Source organism: Melanerpes formicivorus, unplaced genomic scaffold (assembly GCF_026170545.1).
Source record: "Melanerpes formicivorus ecotype bairdi unplaced genomic scaffold, bMelFor1.0.p_v2 SCAF_7, whole genome shotgun sequence".
NCBI classification, from domain to species: domain Eukaryota; kingdom Metazoa; phylum Chordata; class Aves; order Piciformes; family Picidae; genus Melanerpes; species Melanerpes formicivorus.
The window spans coordinates 25,485,146-25,503,465 of record NW_027142359.1 but is presented as its reverse complement, the minus strand read 5'-3'; the positions used below and the strand labels follow the sequence as shown (position 1 = coordinate 25,503,465).

The 18,320-nt window shown below is 51.9% G+C and overlaps 1 protein-coding gene across 1 annotated transcript in view; it reads left to right on the top strand.

The window, feature by feature from the left end:
• The first annotated feature begins 626 nt into the window (after positions 1-626).
• Positions 627-18,320, top strand: part of LMX1A (LIM homeobox transcription factor 1 alpha) — a 45,269-nt gene continuing 27,575 nt past the window's right edge. Inside the window, exons 1-3 of the mRNA XM_068141508.1 lie at positions 627-904; positions 1,214-1,329; positions 1,902-2,088. Of these exons, the coding sequence (XP_067997609.1) occupies positions 1,254-1,329; positions 1,902-2,088 (263 nt within the window). The 5' untranslated portion in view covers positions 627-904; positions 1,214-1,253. The remainder of the gene's footprint in view (positions 905-1,213; positions 1,330-1,901; positions 2,089-18,320) is intronic.

The window sequence follows — 18,320 nt, the reverse complement described above, 5'->3', positions numbered from 1 at the left end:
GTCGAGGCTTCGAGAAGTCTCCAAGTTCTAGCTTCCACAGCCGGGAGTGATCTTTCTTTCCCCGAATCTGCTGCGGTTTGGCGGAGCGGGAGCGGCGCCCGCAGCGATCAGCGGCGACCAGCCCTCCGGGGCAGCTTTCCGTCTGTTTCCCCCCCTCCTCCCCGCCGCCTCCCTCTCCTTCCAGCACTTATTTTCCTTAAATGCTGCCGAAAGGCGGGAGCGAGGCACCCGAGGCGATGAGCAGCGCCGAGGAACGCATCCCACCCCGGGCCGGGGACCAGCTTTCCCTGAAAACTCCTATCTTGGGCTTCTCCTGGGACAGGAGAGCTGATTTCCAGCCGGTTTCGCTACACGGATAGTCGTGCTGGCGGGGCACCGCCCTCTATCTCCCCCCCCTTCTCTTTTTTTTTCCCCCTTTCTATTTTTCTTCTTTTTCGTTGCTATCTAAGAAAAAGAGGAAAAAGCAAGAGGCAGGGAACGGAGCGAAGCCGTGGCTGTCCCGCTGCCTGCAGGGCGGCCCGGCCGTGCCCCCCGGAGCCAGGAAGGGCCGCCGGCCCCTCGAGGCGTGGCGGGGCCGGTGCCTGCAGCTAAGCAGGAGAGCGGGGTGGAAACTTATTTCGAGTGGGGTGGAGAGGGGAGGGCAGGGCAGGGGGTGGGGGTCGGGCAGGGAGGTATCAGCTCCAGGAAATGTGCCTTGGCAGCAGTCGGACGGGCGCTTCTCCGCAGGTCGGTGCGTTCCGCTCCAGAGTCGTCCACGGGGCCGCGGTTCGCTCCCCAGTCCGGGCAGTTCTGGGGGAGGCCAAACCGGGAAGGCAACAACTGCTGCAGGACCCCCCTGAAGCGCTGGCTGCGGACGCATCTCCCGCCAGTTCCCCGCAGGAAGGCATCGCCCCGGCCGCCCCAGGTAAGCGGCCGAGCTCCGCCGACGGCAGCCCCGCATCCTCCCGCCCCGCTGCCTCGGGGAAACCTGGGACCGGCCGCTCCCCACCTCGGGGCCGCGGGGCTGGTGGGACATGGCGAGTCCGTTTGGGGCAGCGGCTGCGAAGCCGAATCGGGGGGTCAGGGGCGGGGGTTTCTCTCTGTCGGCGGCAGGGAGGGAGGAGGGTAGGGGGTGCGCTGGAGAACGGGTGGGCGCTGGGGCGGGGAAGCCCCATCCTGGGGCGGCGGGGCCGGCAGCCGGACTGAGCACGGCGGGGCCGGGCTGTGTTGGCAGGCGGGCGGCGCGGCCCCTTCGCCCAGCCCGGGTCCCCACCATGCTGGACGGGCTGAAGATGGAGGAGAGTTTACAGAGCGCCCTGGACCCCGCGGCTCCCTTCTCCTCCCTGCTGGGTAAGTCGGGGGTCACCCTCCCAGGGTGGGGCACAGTATGCCGAGCTCCGAGCGATGGGCATAGGGGATGTTGAGGGGGCCCCGCGGCAGCTTTTCCTCTCGGTTCGTTTCTGCCCGTCACCAGCCGCTCCCTTTGCCCAAGGAGTGTCCCCAGCCCTCACCTTCCGCTCTCCCGTTTCGTTCCGCAGTTGTATTAAATTGTGTGTCCCCACCAGCCCACAGTGCAACGAAGGCCTTTTCTTCGTATTGAGCGATAAAGAATTTATTTTATTTTATTTTTCTTCGTTTTAATATTGGTTTCACACAATCGCTCTCTTTCCGAGCTGCGCCTCTGCCGCCGCCTTTCCAAGAGGAACGAAATTGGGGGCGATGTACCCTGCACAGGGCTCCCCTAAGGCACAGGTGTCCCCCAGGCCGCGGAGCAGCACCAAACACCATCCCGGCCCCTTCTGACCCACCAGCTTGCGCGGGGGAAGCGAGAGCAGTGGGATCCTCTCTCCATCCCTTGCCTGCTCCGTCTCCTTGCCTGCCTCTCCCTCCACCCACCCCTGTATCCGACTCCTTTCCGGCAGGCAGAGCCGCGACCCCCAGGTCGGTGTGCGAAGGGTGCCAGCGAGTCATTTCGGACCGGTTCCTGCTGCGCCTCAACGACAGCCTGTGGCACGAACAGTGCGTTCAGTGTGCGTCCTGCAAGGAGCCCCTGCAGACCACTTGCTTCTACCGCGACAAGAAACTCTACTGCAAGCTGGACTATGAGAAGTAGGTGACCCTCTGCCCCCGGTGAGCCCTTCTTACTCTGCTCCCATCGCCCATCAAGCTTAGCACCCTGCCGTAAGACCAGAGGCTCAGGGTCTCCGTGCTTCCCTGTGTGTCCCAGCCTTATCGTGCTGCATGGTGAATTGTGCCTCTTGCTTACAGCTCTCTTGCACCTGGTTCTCCCCTTTTTGAGGTGTTTTGTTGCGCTCAGTTTGTGCCTTGGGAATTTAGGAGCCTTTTGTCATGAGCCTGTGAGACTCCCAGGGTTGGAGAGGGATGGAGTGAAACATTTTCCCATCTTCTCTGGCTTCATTTTGCTGCTGAGCATCTGCAGGAGGAATGTTATATCCTACTGACCCGGTCCTAGATAGGGTGATTTTCCTGATATCCCCATAGATAGGGCAATGGTATTACTCCCCCAGTCAGACGGTGAAACGGAGGCACTCAGCAGAAACCGGGGAAGGCTCTACTAAATTTGGATTGTTTGCTGTCACACACCAGAGGCTTTGCTGGTGCCTGGGGCGGTGATGGAGCAGGAAATTTGGATATAGGTGGTTAAAGTTTCAAGCCCTGATGCTTCCTCTTTGGCAAATGTGGGGCTGGAGGAGAAAAGACACTAAGAAAACTATTTTTCTTTTTTTCAAAGAAAAACCTTTCCAGTGGGAATGGGGAGAAGGTTGGTGAGTGCTTTCTCTCCCGCAGCTGCTTTCGTTTTGTCCTGCTCATCCCACTCTTGCCAGCCCTGCAGGGCTCTGCTCCTCAGCCGGCTTTTGGAACCGTTAAATTTTTGTTGCCTCTGGGGTGGTTGTTTCTTGAGGAGGATGTAGATAGGGGGCCAGATCCCTCACTATGGTAATAGCATGGCTGCTGGAGCCCCATTATTTAATTCCCAGGTCGCTCTTTATACAAGAAAACCGTTGTCAGTGATGTTCTTGTCCCTGGCCTCCAGTGGGCCGAGAGTTTGCCGGGATCTAGCCCTGCTCCAGGCCTTCTTCAAGTTTGTTTGCTTTTTAATTTATTTATTTTTTAATGTTGTTGTTTTTTTTTCCTCCTTTAAATCTCGTATCGTGGGGCTGAGTTCAATCACTATGGATACAAAGCAAATTGAAAGCAGAATTTGTGCGCGTGACCTTGTTTTCGAATGTTTACGAAAGAGCGGAAGAATTAGCTGCTGCGGCAGTGGAAAGGAGAGAGTCGCAGCACGGCTCGGGGTTCCTGAGGCAAAACACCTTGTCTAGGTTGGGTGTGCTGCTTGTTTGTCTCTAGAAATTTGGCTACCGGTTCCCAAACGCTTCCCATACAATTTAGTTCACGTTTTCTGTCTCTGTTTGGAGCCTTAAGGGGAAGTTGGGGCGAACGTTAGCACAGAAATGCCTTTCCAGCTTGCAGCTTCTCTGCGCATTTCGCTGCAGCTTCTGGGTTCTGGAAGCTGGCTCCAACTTGAAACCTTCTTCTTGGAGAGTCTCCTGGCCGTGAAGGAAATTGGTGCTGTACTTAACCTCTTCCTGTGCCCATCTCACTGTTGGGATGGATGAGGACAATTGAAACAAAAAAAGAAACGTCCAAATATTTCCTGGGCTCCGTCGGCAGCACCATTTATCTGCTTATTGCCCAGCTGCATTTGGGTTGGTGACTTCTGCCTGAGCTGGGGTGTGGGCTCTGCAGTATGCAATCTCCCCGAGGTGTGAGGGTTTCAGCCCTGAATTCCTGCTGTTCTCTTCCTCTCCTGCACCCTCCTGTCCTTTGCTGTCACACTGATGTCCCCCTGAATTTAATTTTGACTTTTGGGTTTTTTTTTTGCATGGGGTAGCAGGTCCTTGTCCCTGCTTTCTCTATCCCTCCCGGAGGAACTCTGCCATGCTGGTTGCTGCAACTCCTTACCTGGGGATGGCAAGGACAAGGAGCAGAGACCCAAAGAGCTGTTCCCTTTGGGCTCTGTTGAGTTTTACATATGACTCTGCATTTAACAAAAATCCCTCTTTCTGTTGCCTAAACTGCCCATTCACTTTTTGGGCTGAGCATTTTCCCTGAGTGGAGAAGCACTGTGCCTGCCCCCACTGCGGTGCTGATGCTGGTTAACGGGGCTTTCCGCAGGAAACACACAGGGGAAGAGCCACTGCTCCTCGACTGAGCTAATTATCTTGATAGCTGGTTAATTATCGCGGGTGACTGATGCTCCTCAAGCATCACGATGTTGTAAAGCGTCGATGGTGTAAAGCAGCCGATCCTCCCCATGATACCGGCAGTCATGCCAGTGGAACTGGGCTCCCTCTCCTTGGGTAGGAGGACTGGGGTCTCTGCATGTGAAACTCCAGTGCTGAGAGTGCCAGGGAAGCCCTTGGCATCCTAGGATGTCAGTGCCGTGGTGCTGGTGGTTTGGTTTGTTATTGTTGTTTTTTAAAGAAGGAAGGGATTGCTAGAGCTGCTTTACCAGAGATGAGTATGTGCAGTATTTTCTGCCACCTCTCTCTGCTCTCAGTTTGTGCTCTGTTTGTAACAAGGCTGCAGAGGGTTAATGACAGAGTGAGAGATGGCAGAGTTTTGTCTTCAGTTATAAATATACTCATGGAAAGTGTTATGGACAGTTTTAAGCAAGCATCTGACTTGCTAGACTCTGGAAATTGAGGAATCATTTATTAAAATACATGTTTTGCATCTCTTTGTCTTTCATAAAGAGGAAGACCTTGGGAGAGGACCTGGAGAAGAGTAGATTAAAGATTGGGTTTCTTAGCATCTCTTTGGGGTGCCCAGGGCCACAGCACAGGACCCATGGGCAGTTTGAGCAGCAATGCAGGTTGGAGGTTTGGGGGGCTGGGGGATTGCTCTTGGACCAGTTTCCCCAGAGCTGGAGGGGAACACTTCTGGGGAGGGACTGCTCAAGCCAGTGCCCCTGGGACGGTATCTATTTGGGGCAGAGGACGTTTGTTACAGAACATCCTGAATCCCGCGGCAGCCCCCGGCGCTAGTCCAAACCTGATAAGTCTCAACTATGACAAGGTTCAGGCTTCGCCCTGGCCGGCTCCCTGACTGCAGAGCAGCCCCGGGGATGTGCCTTGGTTCTGGGGCCTCTGTGTTACTTACCGGGGAATGGGCTTTTGTGGTGGCAGATTTGAACTGGGACAATGTCAAACCTGGCCTTAAATGTGGAGAGGTGCTGAAAGCTGTGGGAAGAGCAGGGTTGCCCTGGAACCCTAAAATCCACATAAGAATGGGAATAGCTGAGCCCCACTCACCCAGATGTGTTTCATTGTGGGTTTGCATGGGCCAAGCAGAGCTGGAGCCATAGGGAGGACCTGGTCCTGTGGGGATATCTCTATCCTGAAGCCCTGCTGTGGGCAATGCCAACAGTGTGCAGAAACCCTGCTGGCCAGTTCTGGGGGCCGGGAGCGCTGACAGTGGTGTGGCTGTGACGGGGGGGGCGCAGCTGGGGAGCGTGGCGACGGCGGGACAGCTTGGCACATCCCCAGCCACGGCACAGAGCCCCAGCCTCAGCCCCAGCCCCGGCTGGCAGGAGCAGATGGCCAGCACATCTCGGAGCAGGCCTGGCATGTGGGCCCCAGCAGCGGAGGGGCCACTGCCGTGCCGGGCTCCCCGGCCGAGGGAGGCAGTTGTGTGATGCTTGTCCTGTCTTCGCACGGCCTGATGGCTCTGTGCCCTTGCCAGCTTCTGTGCCATCATCACAAAGTTCCCCCTGCCTGGCTCCGAAATCCCCTGGTCCTGGAGTCATGGGATTGTGTGGGTGCCTCCACCTTCTCCTCCATGAATTAAAATGAGAAGGCACATCCAGTTGTGAAAGAAACAAAAAATTCCTTCCAACCTCTGAATGTTCAAAAAGAAAACATGTGCGAAGAAACACATTGCTGTTGGGTTTTAGAGCTGCACCAAACACCTTCCTACAGGAGATGAACCTGAGTTCCCCAGCAGTGTGGTCCCAGTGGTGCGTGGCTGCCTCTGCTCAAGGGGAAGGTGGGATCTGCCTGGCTTGGGGAAGCGCAGCCTTCTCTTGCCTGTCTGGCAGCTGCTGCTGTCGAGGAGAGAGGGGGAAGAGGGCTGAAGCATGGTGGTTGTTTATCTTGCTTAACGTGGGTAATGAATGTAATTGCACAATTAGCTGCATGCCATGGCACTGCTTCCCTGGCCCAGAAGGGTTGTGAAGGGAATAATCCCAAACGGATTCAATGAATAAGTTGATGTTGATGCTGGACCCTTTAGGGCAGCTTGGTCCCACTGGCTGGAGACTTCCTATAGTCTGGGGACTATGTGTTGGCCATATGTGGTCCTTTACCTTCTCCAACCTGGACAAATGGCACTTTTTGCTCCTTTTGTAGTTGATAGGAGAGAACAGTATACCCAGAGAGCCATGGGTCATCCCAGCTAATGTGTGGTGTACCCTCCAGAGGTACTTTTTTCTTCTTATAGAGGAAATCATATGGAGATGCCAGTGCTAATTTGGGCTCATCCAGTTGACCAGGGATAGAGGGATCAGTCTGGCCTGGAGGGAATAGGAGAGCACAAAGCAACTCTGCAGCATGCTGTCCCTCTTGCTGGTTTCTTTTTCCACCCCCTAACCTTCTTTTTAGGTGCTTCCCATCTTCTTTGCTTGCTTTCCATCTCCACCCAGCACACTGCCTTTCCTAGAAAAACCCTCTCTGTCCTCATTCCCTTTCCCGTGGCTCCCAGAGGAAACATGCTGACTCTTTGAAGGCTGTGATAAGCATGGCTGTGGGGGTAGCCAAATTTGGCCTCATCCTCACCAGGGTTCTGCTGGTAGGTACAGCTGGGCCTAGAACAGGGGCCGGTGGCGGTATTGATTTGCTTTGTTACATCACTGGGGCAGGGAAGCAGTGAGATGTGGTGATGAGAGGGACATTACGGAGGCTGCTGTGGGATCCAAGCTGGAAACCTGAGGAAAGTAAAATATGTCTTGTCCCTACCTCTGCCACCCACCATCCTCCTGTATGCTGCTTGTGGAGCTCCCCCTTTCCAAAGGGACTGGAGGAGAGATTTGGCTTCTTGCCCCTTCCCCCTGCCCTTAATTAGATTTGTGTCTTACAATTAACGCTTCATGGAAGGGCCTGGAAGGGAGCAACATTTGGCAGCTTTGGAGCGAGGCAGCTGAATATACTCATCATCTGTCCTTCCATGGTGGGGAGAGGGGTGGCTTTGGGGTCACTTTCTCCTACTCACTGGCAGTGGCACCCTGGAGGCTGCAGGTTGATGCTGGCAGAGCTGGGACCTGAGCATCCTTGGGACCCTCCATGCTTTCTCTCACCTCATTTGGGATCTGCGATGATTAGTTTTTATCCTTTTACTTTCTCGCCCCTGACAAGGCACTTGGAGCTGAGAAGATTGCTTCAGATTTTGCAATCTTGATGAAGGCACTGAAAAGAAATAGACTGAGGGAAGAAAGGGGGGTTTGTTTCAGTTTGATGAGAATTTGGTCTCCACCAGCTGGAGAGACAGCTGGGGTCTTCTCCAGCCCTCGTCTTGCCGGTTCTTCACCTGCTCACAGCCGCCAGGCACTGGGAGGGATTTGCCGAGCCATGGATTTAAGACAGCCCACAATTTGGTTTATTGCTAAGTCCTTCCTCAGAGAGCTCTCTGGCAGGGTCTGAATCCAATGCTGTGGTCAATCCCAGCTGGTTTTAGAGAGGGTGGGTTTGTGTATTAGCTGGCCAGTACATGGGCAGGATTTGCTGGTGCCTGCATGTGCTGCCAGGAAAGCTGACCTCTGCTGGCTCTCCCTGTCCCCATGGCAGCAGTGGGGTGGCCTCAACATACACAAAACCCACAGCAGTTTATGACTCTGATTCTGCATGCTCACTCCAGGGTTTCACTGGGGAGACACCAAAACACCCTATAACTTAGAGGGGCAGAAAGAGGGCTTTGGGGATGACGGTCGGCCTTTTCTGCTCAAAAAGATGCAAGTCCTGCTTCTGATTGAGGCAGTGAAAACCCCAGTGGTTTGAATCAGGTTTGGGTTTAGATTAACTGTTCCCCACTTCTAGTGAACCCTGTGGTATGCAGCCAAGGGGGTTACACAGTACATCTCATGTCCTGAATAGTTTTCTTCTCAAGATGCTCTTTGTCTCTTTGTGTTCCTTTTTGTCTCTGGCTTGTGCCCTCTGCAGATAGAAGCACAGAAAGAGGACACTGGCACAAACACAGGAGGCCTGGGCTGGAGAACTCTGCCTCTGTGGTTTAATCAAGCATCTCCTCTATAGCAGAGTAGTAGCAGGGATAAAATATTTGGGTTTTATTAAGATGAAATACTAAGGTTGACCCCAAATATTTTTTCCCCCCATAAATGTGTTTTCATAAGAAATTTGAATTTCTGTGTGTTTGTAAGAGATTTCAGAAGGGAGGGAGGTACAATGGTGCTCCCTGACACAGCCAGCGCTGCACAGAGGTGTGAGGAAGCCTACAGTTGTGGTTACACAAGCCTGTAGCTTCAGTTTTATTCCTCAGTACTTCTGCCTGGACAGACAGCTAGTCCCTGGCTGTCTTCTCCTGGGGCTGTTGGTCCTCAGGAGCAATGGATGCACCCAGGTTGTCCTGTGCCTCTCTGTGAAACTGGCAGGCATCTCACTGCAGCTCCATTTGAGGTTTGGGGGGTTGTTGGTTTTTAAGATCATCAAACCTTGGTTGCCCAGGAGAGGGCTTCTATAATCCCTGGCTTCCCACCCCAAATATTTACAGACAGCCAGACCCTGAAGCTTTTGCAAAAGGCATGGGGCAGGCTGAGCAGTGCCGTGCCAGGGCTGCACTGGCAACAGGGGTACAGGGGGCACCAGCTGCTATTTACTTGGGGGTTTTCCTGTCAGATGTCTCTGCCTTCTTGCTTATCTGTTTTGTTGCAATCTTAATATAAAAAAACTGATTTCTTCAGCTTGTCTTCGGGGATCCTTCAGGTGCTTCATGCTTTATAGGCTGGATATCAGGAAATAGTCTTTCCTCCCAGAAAGATCTGGGTTTTCAGGAGGGTTGTGTGCGTGTTTCTCAGTACAAGGGTGTTGTGTTCGATGCAAAGTATTTATTTTCTCAAATTGCACTGTGTGCTTGCAGGCAGAACATTTCCTGTGCCTGTGAATATGATTCTGGTTTGGGTTCAGGTCTCCTGCGTTGTTGCCTGGCCTGGATATAACGGGCCACAGTTGCATGCAAGAGAAAGAGCTGAGACTTGGCTCCTTCACCCATGAAATAGAGATGGAAATATGAATCTAGCTACAAAAAGATTTCATTCATCATCATAAGTGCTTTGAGCATCTTTCTAGGTCAGTTTAGGTGTTGAGAATGAATTATCAGTCTATCTCTCCTGATATCCCTAAATTCTGTGTTGTGCCTGCCTTTGTTTTCTGCCTTGGCTATCTCTGACCAAAGGTGACTGAGCTTGTGTTACAGAGGTACCAGCACAAACCAGTAGGATTAAGGCATGAATTTATAGGAGAACCACTCTCTGTATCCTGGTGTGTCCCGGCAGGCAGCGATGCTTCCCCTTGTCCAAAGGTCACTGGGGTTCCACAACTGCAGATGAAAGGTTCACCCTGCATGGAGACATCCTGCTCTCCTTGGGAGAAATGCCTTGAGGGGCAGAGCACACTGGAGGAGGCTTCCTCAGCCGGTACTCATGCTTTGCAAGCCCATCAGGACTCGGCGTTGATCCTTCCCAGCTGTCTCCCCATCGCTGTTATCCATATATTGTCTCTTGCCACTCCCTACTCCTCTCCTTCCCTTGTAGGCTTCAGTTCCTAACGCAGCTCTTGGGGAGAGCTTTCTGTCCTTGACAGCGGAACAAATCCCTTTTCACGCGACCATCGCTCCTGGCCCCATTGTCCTCCACCCCTGCTGCCACCGTGCAAAATCTCCTTCCCTGGTACGTCTGTTCCTCTGGAATGATAACCACCATCACGGTGGGGTGGTGAGCCCCCGAAATCCCTCCGGGCAAGATTCTCTGCCCTGCAAGGTTGCAAAGAGGGATCTTAGAAACACAACAAGAGGCAAGGGTGATTTCTGGAGAATCCAGTGTTTGGATGTGATTTGCCTCTTTGAGACGTGCTGCCTCTCTTTTGGTTTTGTACTACAGAGCTCATTGAGTGATCCTTGAGCCTGTGTGTCCTGAGGGCTCCTCCTTCCCTGCCTTGGGCTAGTGAGGCCACATTATGGGTTGATTTTTCACTGTGTAACATCACCCAGTGTAGCTAAACAAGGAGGAGGAGGTGGGAGTTTTCTTTTTACGATTGAAAGCTCAGGGAAGCATTTAGCAGCAGAAACCTGGAAAGAGGAGAGCAGTAGGTTAGGGGACCTGAAGGCAGTTCTCAGCTGCAGCAGTTTTATTTGAAAGAGTCAGTGTTGTCGTTTCTTACCTCCAACCCCCAACATCATAGAAACATAGGGATGCTTTCATTGTGCTTGGCCCTTGCTGGCCTTGTTAAGTCTTTATTCCTGGAAAACAGTGTCTGAGCTACACAGAATGTTGCTAACTTCTGCTGTGAGGTATCTACGCAGGAGGAGGGAAATGCCACATGGGAAATGAAACATGACTGTGGCTGTCTCCACAGGGGTGATTCCGATGCTGTCAGATGAATGAATTCACGAGTGCTGAGAATGGAGGTGGACATTTACCAAGGCACAACCATGGAACTCTTGCCCAATGACTTCTGTGTTGCACCTGGATTGGGAATGCCCCACAACGTGCTTCTTGGGCATCTTTTCCATTTCTGGTTTAGAGAGGATCATCCAGGCAACAGGAGAGGGAGAAAGGGCAGCTGTGGTATGTGTGCATCAGGTTTATAGGACCCTAGCCCCACATTGGGTGTTGAGGATGGGGCAACAGTCTCCTTGCTTGCAGACCACTTTCTGTAGGTTCCTGTAAGGGCTGAATGGAATTAAGAGGCTTTTCTGGAGCACACAGTTCAGCCAAGCCAAGGTCTGAATTTCCCGATGTACTTGCTGAACTCCAGGTCTTGGCTGCAAGGAGAGCTGAGAGCACCTTGATCACCTCAACTGAGTCTGCAAACCCAACCAGTCTCTTGGCTACAGTGCATGATATCTCTGGTGTGGTGGGAAGGCTCAGGCTCATGTGCCTTGATTCTCATTTGTGCCAAATAGGTGGCCAGTTGAGTCGGTGTTGAAGAACTGAGCTACTGAATTATGCATATCTCAGCATCTCTGTTGCTGGACATAGTGCTGGAGTGGTATTGAGCAGATCCTTTTAAACAGCAATGTGGGGCTTGGTTAGGAAAGCCATTAAGTGTTTGAATGTTCTTGATGCCTGCTCAGGTGAATGCTGTTCCTTCTTTCTGCATCCATAATTATGAAAGGCTGAAAGGGCAACCTCAACGGACTGGCTTAAAAGTTTTATGAAGCCTGAATTCTTGTGGGTTGGGCTCTTGAGACCAAGCTTGTTTCAGTTCTGGCCCTCAGGAGCGTTAACCAGAACAGAGGAAAGATTTCCTGCACACATTAACCTAGAGGACATTAAACTCCTTGTTGATGGGAGGTGCTGTTAACGGAGATGGGTTAGGAGAAAGTAATGGGAGAAGACATCAGAGATGGGTGAAGGGCCATGCACGGGGAGGGTAGGTTCAAGTGAGGTGCTCATTCTTGGTATGAGAAAAACTGCCCATGGCAAGGATGAGATTTTTCTGGCCCCTGCAGTGCAAGATGTGTGTGATGGATGCCCTCTGCTCTGCAGCTCTAAACTGGGTAGCACTGATAGGTGAGTTGTGGGGTGCAACAGGATCTGGGTAACTCATCCGCTCTGTCTGGTTGCTGGTGTGCCTGTGCTGGCAGTCTCCAAATGGGTCCTAACAAGACCTGAAGTGTCCATGACCATAGTAGGCTCTTTATGGGAGTCTCCTCTGCAGCACCAAACTCACCTTTGCACCATTTTATTTTTTGCCTGCTAAGATGGGGAGCTGAGGCTCTGAGCAGTTGGCTGCTGTGGGGCTGGGGAAGAAGCTCTTTCTCTGCAGATGTGCTGCGTTGTGAATCTCTGCCGGATCTGGTTTTAGTTTCATGGTAAGGGTTTGTAGCAGAAATGACCTCTAGCCAAGCACACTGGGCTCCTGCCTGCTCCTAGTGCTTTGCCTTTCTCATTCTGCTTTGTGGCTAAACTGTAGCTCATCATGGCTGGTGTGAAGAATGAAGAAACAAGGTAAATTCTTTGCTGGGGCAAGTATGAAGACACAACTAGCTTCATGGGACAGTTTCTCCATGACCAAGTTCAGGGACGTGTCATATTGCCTATCCATATCCAGACAGGGTAACACAAAGTGATCGTAGGATCATAGTATCAGTCAGGGTTGGAAGGGACCACAAGGATCATCTAGTTCCAACCCCGCTGTCATGGGCAGGGACACTTCACACTAGATCAGACTGGCCAGAGCCTCATCCAGCCTGGGCTTAAACACCTCCAGGGATGGGGCCTCAACCACCTCCCTGGACAACCCATTCCAGGGTTTCACCACTCTCATGGTGAAGAACTTCTTCCTCACATCCAGCCTGAATCTCCCCACCTCCAGCTTCATTCCTTTCCCCCTATCACTACCTGATATCCTGAGAAGTCCCTCCCCAGCCTTCATATAGGCCCCCTTCATGAATCTGGCTGCTAAACCAGAGAGCCCAAATCCATCCTGCTGGCCCATCCCCATTCTCCAGAGAATGTGCAGTTTCCCTGCCAATACTGTCCTTACACTGTTTCCAAAACCCATAACAAAAATCCCAGGAAATCCCTGAATCCTTGGCTTTTGAAGTAAACATACCCCCATCACGAACTGATTTATTTTTGCCTGTTTTAGGCACTTCTGCTTCCAAACATCAGCCTTGGTCTTTCCCTTCCTGGCCTGATGCCTGCAGAGCGTGGCTCTCACACAGAGCAACTGCCGGCCTCGCCCTGGGGCAATGCTCTGCAGGTCTCCTTGGTTGGCTGGAGAAGTAGATCGGCCATGTTGTGGGTGAAAAGTGCTAGTCAAATGAAATCCAAATCTATATCTTGCCCTTTGATGCTTTGGTGCTGGAAAAGCACAGCAAACTGGAGATGCTTCTTGCTGAAGAGGCTTTTTTTTTCTTTTTCTTTTTTTTTTTTCTCTTCATAAGGATTAGTGGTTCAAGAGCAGGGATTTTCAGACTGACAAGCTCTTGGCAGAGAAATAATTACAGGCTTTTTATGCTTTGTGTTTTCTAAGTAGTTCTAAATTACTTTTCCCCTCAGGGCATTATTTTTTTTTTCCCCCCCTAAGTCCACAAAATGGGGGGTGAGTGGGAGGGGGAAATGTGTATTTCCTCAGTGTCCTTGAAAATATGCAAGATGTTTGTGGAGACTGTTTAAGTTTCAGCTATAAGGCCTTTTTGTGTGTGTGTGTTTGCTTTAACTCCATCCAATCAACCAAAGTTTCTTGGCTGGTGATGCTTCAGAAATGGATCTTAGAAAGGGGAGATGGAGGGAGGTATATGTGATCACTTCTTGGCCATCTCAGGAATGTGGGTTTTGCCTCAACGTTATACTCCCCAGGGTTTTTACCCCACTCCTTGCTGCAAGAGAAGATTTCTGGAGCTAGCAGAGCTGGTTTTTCCCTGTCTATCCGTTGTTTGCTTGTGCTGAATTGCTGCACATCCTGCTGGGATATCATGGCAGTGTCCCCCTTCATTGCTGCAATTCCCCAGGGCTGCAGAGCTCACTATGGCTTGCCTAGCCCTGTCCTTCACCGGGTCCTCTCCTTGCCCACACCTCCAGCCTGACTGCTTTTTGGTTTTCATTATAAAAAATGCAGCCTGAAAAAAGCCTCCCAGGTTGGAGGTTGAGGACAGCTCCGAGGCACAGGTGAGCCTATGCCTTTTTATCCTTGCCAAAATTCACCTCCTATGAATTTCTGTGCAAGCCCTTAGAGAGGTACCCTATTTTTCTGAGCTCACCGGACATCTCCATGTCACAATTTCTTTTACCGTGGCTCAGCCTCAACCCAGAGACCTTTGCTCTCTGTTTTTCACTCCTCCCTGGGAAAAGGCCTCCAGTAGATGCTGTCCTAAGTCCCAGCTATCCCACGCCTGATAGGAGGAGGCATCTGCCCATCAATCCATCCCTCATACTAAGCGCTGCTTGCAATGTACAGGGGGGACCTGAGAGAGGACCCTACTGATGTTTACACTCCCTGCAATATGAAAGGGCAGTGCTGGGGCTGTGTTATTGCATCGGCTGTCGGGGCAGAGCAGGGCATTCCCCCGGGATTACCAGTGCAATATTCCCACTGTCGGCACGGAGCGGAGGGCAGGCTGCTGTTAATAACAGCATTGCTCTACTTTGGCTTTATTAAGTGAGGGAAGCCTCTGTGCTGCACGCCCCAGGCGTGTCTGGGTCTGGGCTTTGCGGTGAAAGGAAAGGGAGTGGGAGCAGGAAAGGGGGGTGGGGGGTGGGGAGATGTGTCTGAAGTAATTAGAGCTGCTTGATGCAGAGGGGGGAACTGTCAAGACAGGCAATAGCGGTAACTCCATATACTGTCCTGCCACGACCTGCTTCAAAACCGTGCTTTGGGCTTGGCCAAACACATCCTGCTCCTCTTGGCCCTTCTGCTGCTGGAGGCTCTGGTGTTCAGTGAGTAGGGTGATGAACATCTTGCTCTCTCCATCCTTCCTTCTTCTAAACACCTGCTTGGAGAAGCCAAAGTCTGGTTGAGTTTGTGGGGAGGCCATGATAGAGCTCCAGAGTCTACGAAGTCCCTTGTGCCCGCAGATGTGGCAGGTGACACTGCAGAAGGACATAATGCCCAGAGGGGACATGTCTGTCCCATCTCTCTTCTGCTCCAGCCACCATTTCTCAGGGGAAAGATCTTTTTTTTTTCCCCCCTCATCTTCTCCTGCCCAGACACTGCCAATCCCACTATAACTTTTGACTGGAGCAGGGATTAGGTGCTCAGGTTTCAGCCCTTGTCTGTGAGCGGTGTAAACTTTCTGCTGGAGCACAAGTGACATTTTGTGGGAGATAGAAGAGTATTAAGTGTTGGTCCTTGCTGATAAAAATAGCCTGTGGCTTGACGATGTTTTCAGCTGTCTTGTTGCTGGTCTGCCCAGGTTCCATCATCTCCATGCTGGCACTCCCAGCCTGGCCTTTTCTTAGCATCAGGTGCTGAGGGCGCCCATGGCCCAACCTGGCCTGGTCCTGCTCTGAGCATCCCAACCTGTCTGACACAGCAATGTCCTTTCCATTAGCACTGCAGCTGGAAAGATGCTGGGGTCTCCATGCAGGCTGGAAGGCAAACTGGACCAGGAGCAGCAGATGCTAGGTTTGTGTGCAGAGAGGCCAGAAGGACAGGCTGTCCATCCTGCTCACTGTGAGCCTATCACCCAAGCACAGCATCCCCTTTGCCTGCAGATCAGAGCAGATACCTAGATTGCCCATTGTCACAAACTTGGCTGCTAGCATGGGACCTCTGCTGGGTACAGGAGTCCTTCTGCATGCACATGAGTCCTGCTGCCTGTTTTCTCTGTTGCTGTGTTCCAAAGCTAATGTTTTCATCCTGAGGTTATAGCTTGAGCAGGCTCAAGGCCCCTCAGCAGCATCAGCAGAGCTGACTCTAGATGTTCCAGAAACATAGGACTGAGGCCAGTCAGAAGGAAAGGGAAGGAGAGGAGGAGGGAGTGGCAGGGCCTGGCTCACTTCTGAGCTGGGACCAGATCTGCCGCTGGGAGGGTCTTTCTCACCCTGCCTGCCCTGTGCCTTCCTGGGCTCTGCTTCAGAATAGCATCTGCCTGTTTTACCTCTGAAAAGAGCCAGTGTGGCTCTGGAGGATCTTGTGGTAGGACGGCTGCAGGGACAGTTTCTCCTAGTGTTGAACTTTTCTTTTGTTTGTCTGGGTAGTGAAGTCCCCAGGCATTGGCCTCTGAGGACTGGGCATCCTTTGAGGATGTCTCCATTCCATCTGCTTGTTCCTCCGATGTCTGGTAAAGCATCCTTCTCCCTAAGGATGTCTTTATGGACCTTCAAGTCAGGTTGTCTTCAATGCAATGTTTTTAATGCATCCCTTAATTACCTTTCTCAGACAAGGGAAGGCTTTTGAGATAGGTGTCTTTTCCACATTCCCACTACTCTCTACTCCAAGGCCCGCTCACTGCTGGGGAATTCATCATCTTGCATGGTGTCATCCATCAGCTGAAGAATCTCTCTGGTCAGAAATAAGGAATGAAGTCCTTGTGTGCCTGGAGCTCGACCGATACGATGGCACTTGGCCACTTAACAGTAGTGGGCGATTGCTGAGCCCCTGCCAGGAATTCTTCCAGTGGGATCGGGAACACTCTCGAGTGTTAAATTTGTCCCGTGGTGTGTAACCTCTAAGTAGAGCCTGTGCTGTTTTGTAACGGGTCATATGATGCCGGTGATGGCAGCCGCCTGCCCTGCATTTCAAGGTCAGCATGGAGCTTGGGGCCAGAGGGGCAGCTCCTGCCTGTAGCCTTTCCTGGCTGCTGAGCCATCTTTCAGGGCCCTCTTCCCTCTGGAGACAAAGCTTTGGACACCTTGGGAGCTCAGGCTCGGAGATGGAGGCCATTCTGCTGCCAGCCAGTGAGACTGTGGCGCACTTCTCCCATTGCAGGGTGTGCTTCTTGGATCAGCATGGATCTGGGATGCAAACCCTGCTCGCATCTGTCTTGCAGCCCTGTGAGGGTTTCTTGTATGCCACCAACACAGCCTTCACACCTGGCAAACACTGTCCCTTAGGCAGAGCCTGTCATCGCCTGTGGCTCCAGCCCCTGAGACTTTTACAGCATCTTGCTATGGACAGGACCTTCCAGCATACATATAGATAATATTTCCTCACTCTTAGTTCCTTAAAATACCTCCCAGTAAGGATGGCTGCTCATATCCCCCTAACTGGTGGAACTGCTGTGCAGGGAAAGGTTTGCTGGTAAGGGTGTGGAGCACAGGGTCCTTGATGTGATGGACAACCAGCACAGTGATATTGCTGCCTGCTCTGTCTGTTGGCTTCCAGCCCCTTGCTGGAAAGCATGACTATCCTCTTGGGAAGAGTCTCCCAAGGTCTTTATCAATAAACAAATGTTGTAGGCCTGTCACTGCATCAAGCAATTAGAAGGGGCTTCATGGACAGATTGTTAAATAAGAATTAGCAAGGGTTTAAAATCTGAATAGGCAATTGGCCCTCCCTAGTTCTCTTGTTACATGAAAGTTTCATTTATAATTTGGACCCAAGTTGGTATGTGCTGAGAGATGCTCAGGCTGCAGCCTGCACATGGGGGCTAACGTAGTGCTTCTCTCCTGCCAGAAAATAATAAAAGCCAGGGCCTGTCTAGGGACCGTGCGTGAAGGATTAGGCAGAGGATATGCACGGGCCTGTCTGCAGCTGGTTGAAGTCTAGTGCAGAGGGGTAAGCCTGGAAATCATTGCTTTCTGATGGCTGCAAGGGGACCAGTCTGGAAAGGGAGCTTGTCCCCTAAAACCTGGGGAACTCTGCAGCTAGCCCATGAGACAGTAAGGGGATCCTATCTCTTTGAGAGGTGTCCGTGCTGGTTGGGAAGGAGGGTGCGTGGATGCTTCTGCCTTCACTTTCCAGGTACTGTGGTTGTTCACTGTGAGCAGAAGATGCCAGACTCCAGGGATCAAGTTTTCATTGTGAGTGGAGGATGCTGGGCTCCAGGGATGGGAGTTTTGGTGAGAGGAGAGGATGCTGGGTTCCAGAGACCAGGTTTTTCTACCTTTCTGCAGGATGCCTTGTCAGATGTACAGATTCTGCTGGAAGTCTGACTCCATCCACAGCATTCCCTGTGGCTTTTTGAACTTGAAAGCTCCTTGTCCCGTGTCTAGGGGATTCAATGAAGTCCTCCCCTACTTTTCAGCAGGGAGCACTTCCAGTTTTCTGGCTTTAGGAAAGCCGGAAGATGCTAAGGTCTTGTGTTTGTTTGACTTACTGACATTGTCAGTGTAGTTCCCTGAAGTGGTCACCTTGAGCTGCCTCAGAAAGCTGGAGTCACAGCCCTCCAGATTAGTGACTGCGTAGAGATTCCTTGCATTGCTTACTCAGAATTAGGATTTAACCTAACCATGTAACCACCATGCTCATGGAAAGTGTCTACTGAGGTAGAGGCATCTGAATTCCCCAAAGCAAGTCAAGGTTTTATGGCCCTCAGCCAAGGGAAATTTGTTGGTTTTGTGGCAACTATTAATTGCTTCCTGAATTTAAAATGTATAAACAAACTGACTTGCCAGGGAATGAGTTACCCAGTGCATAAAT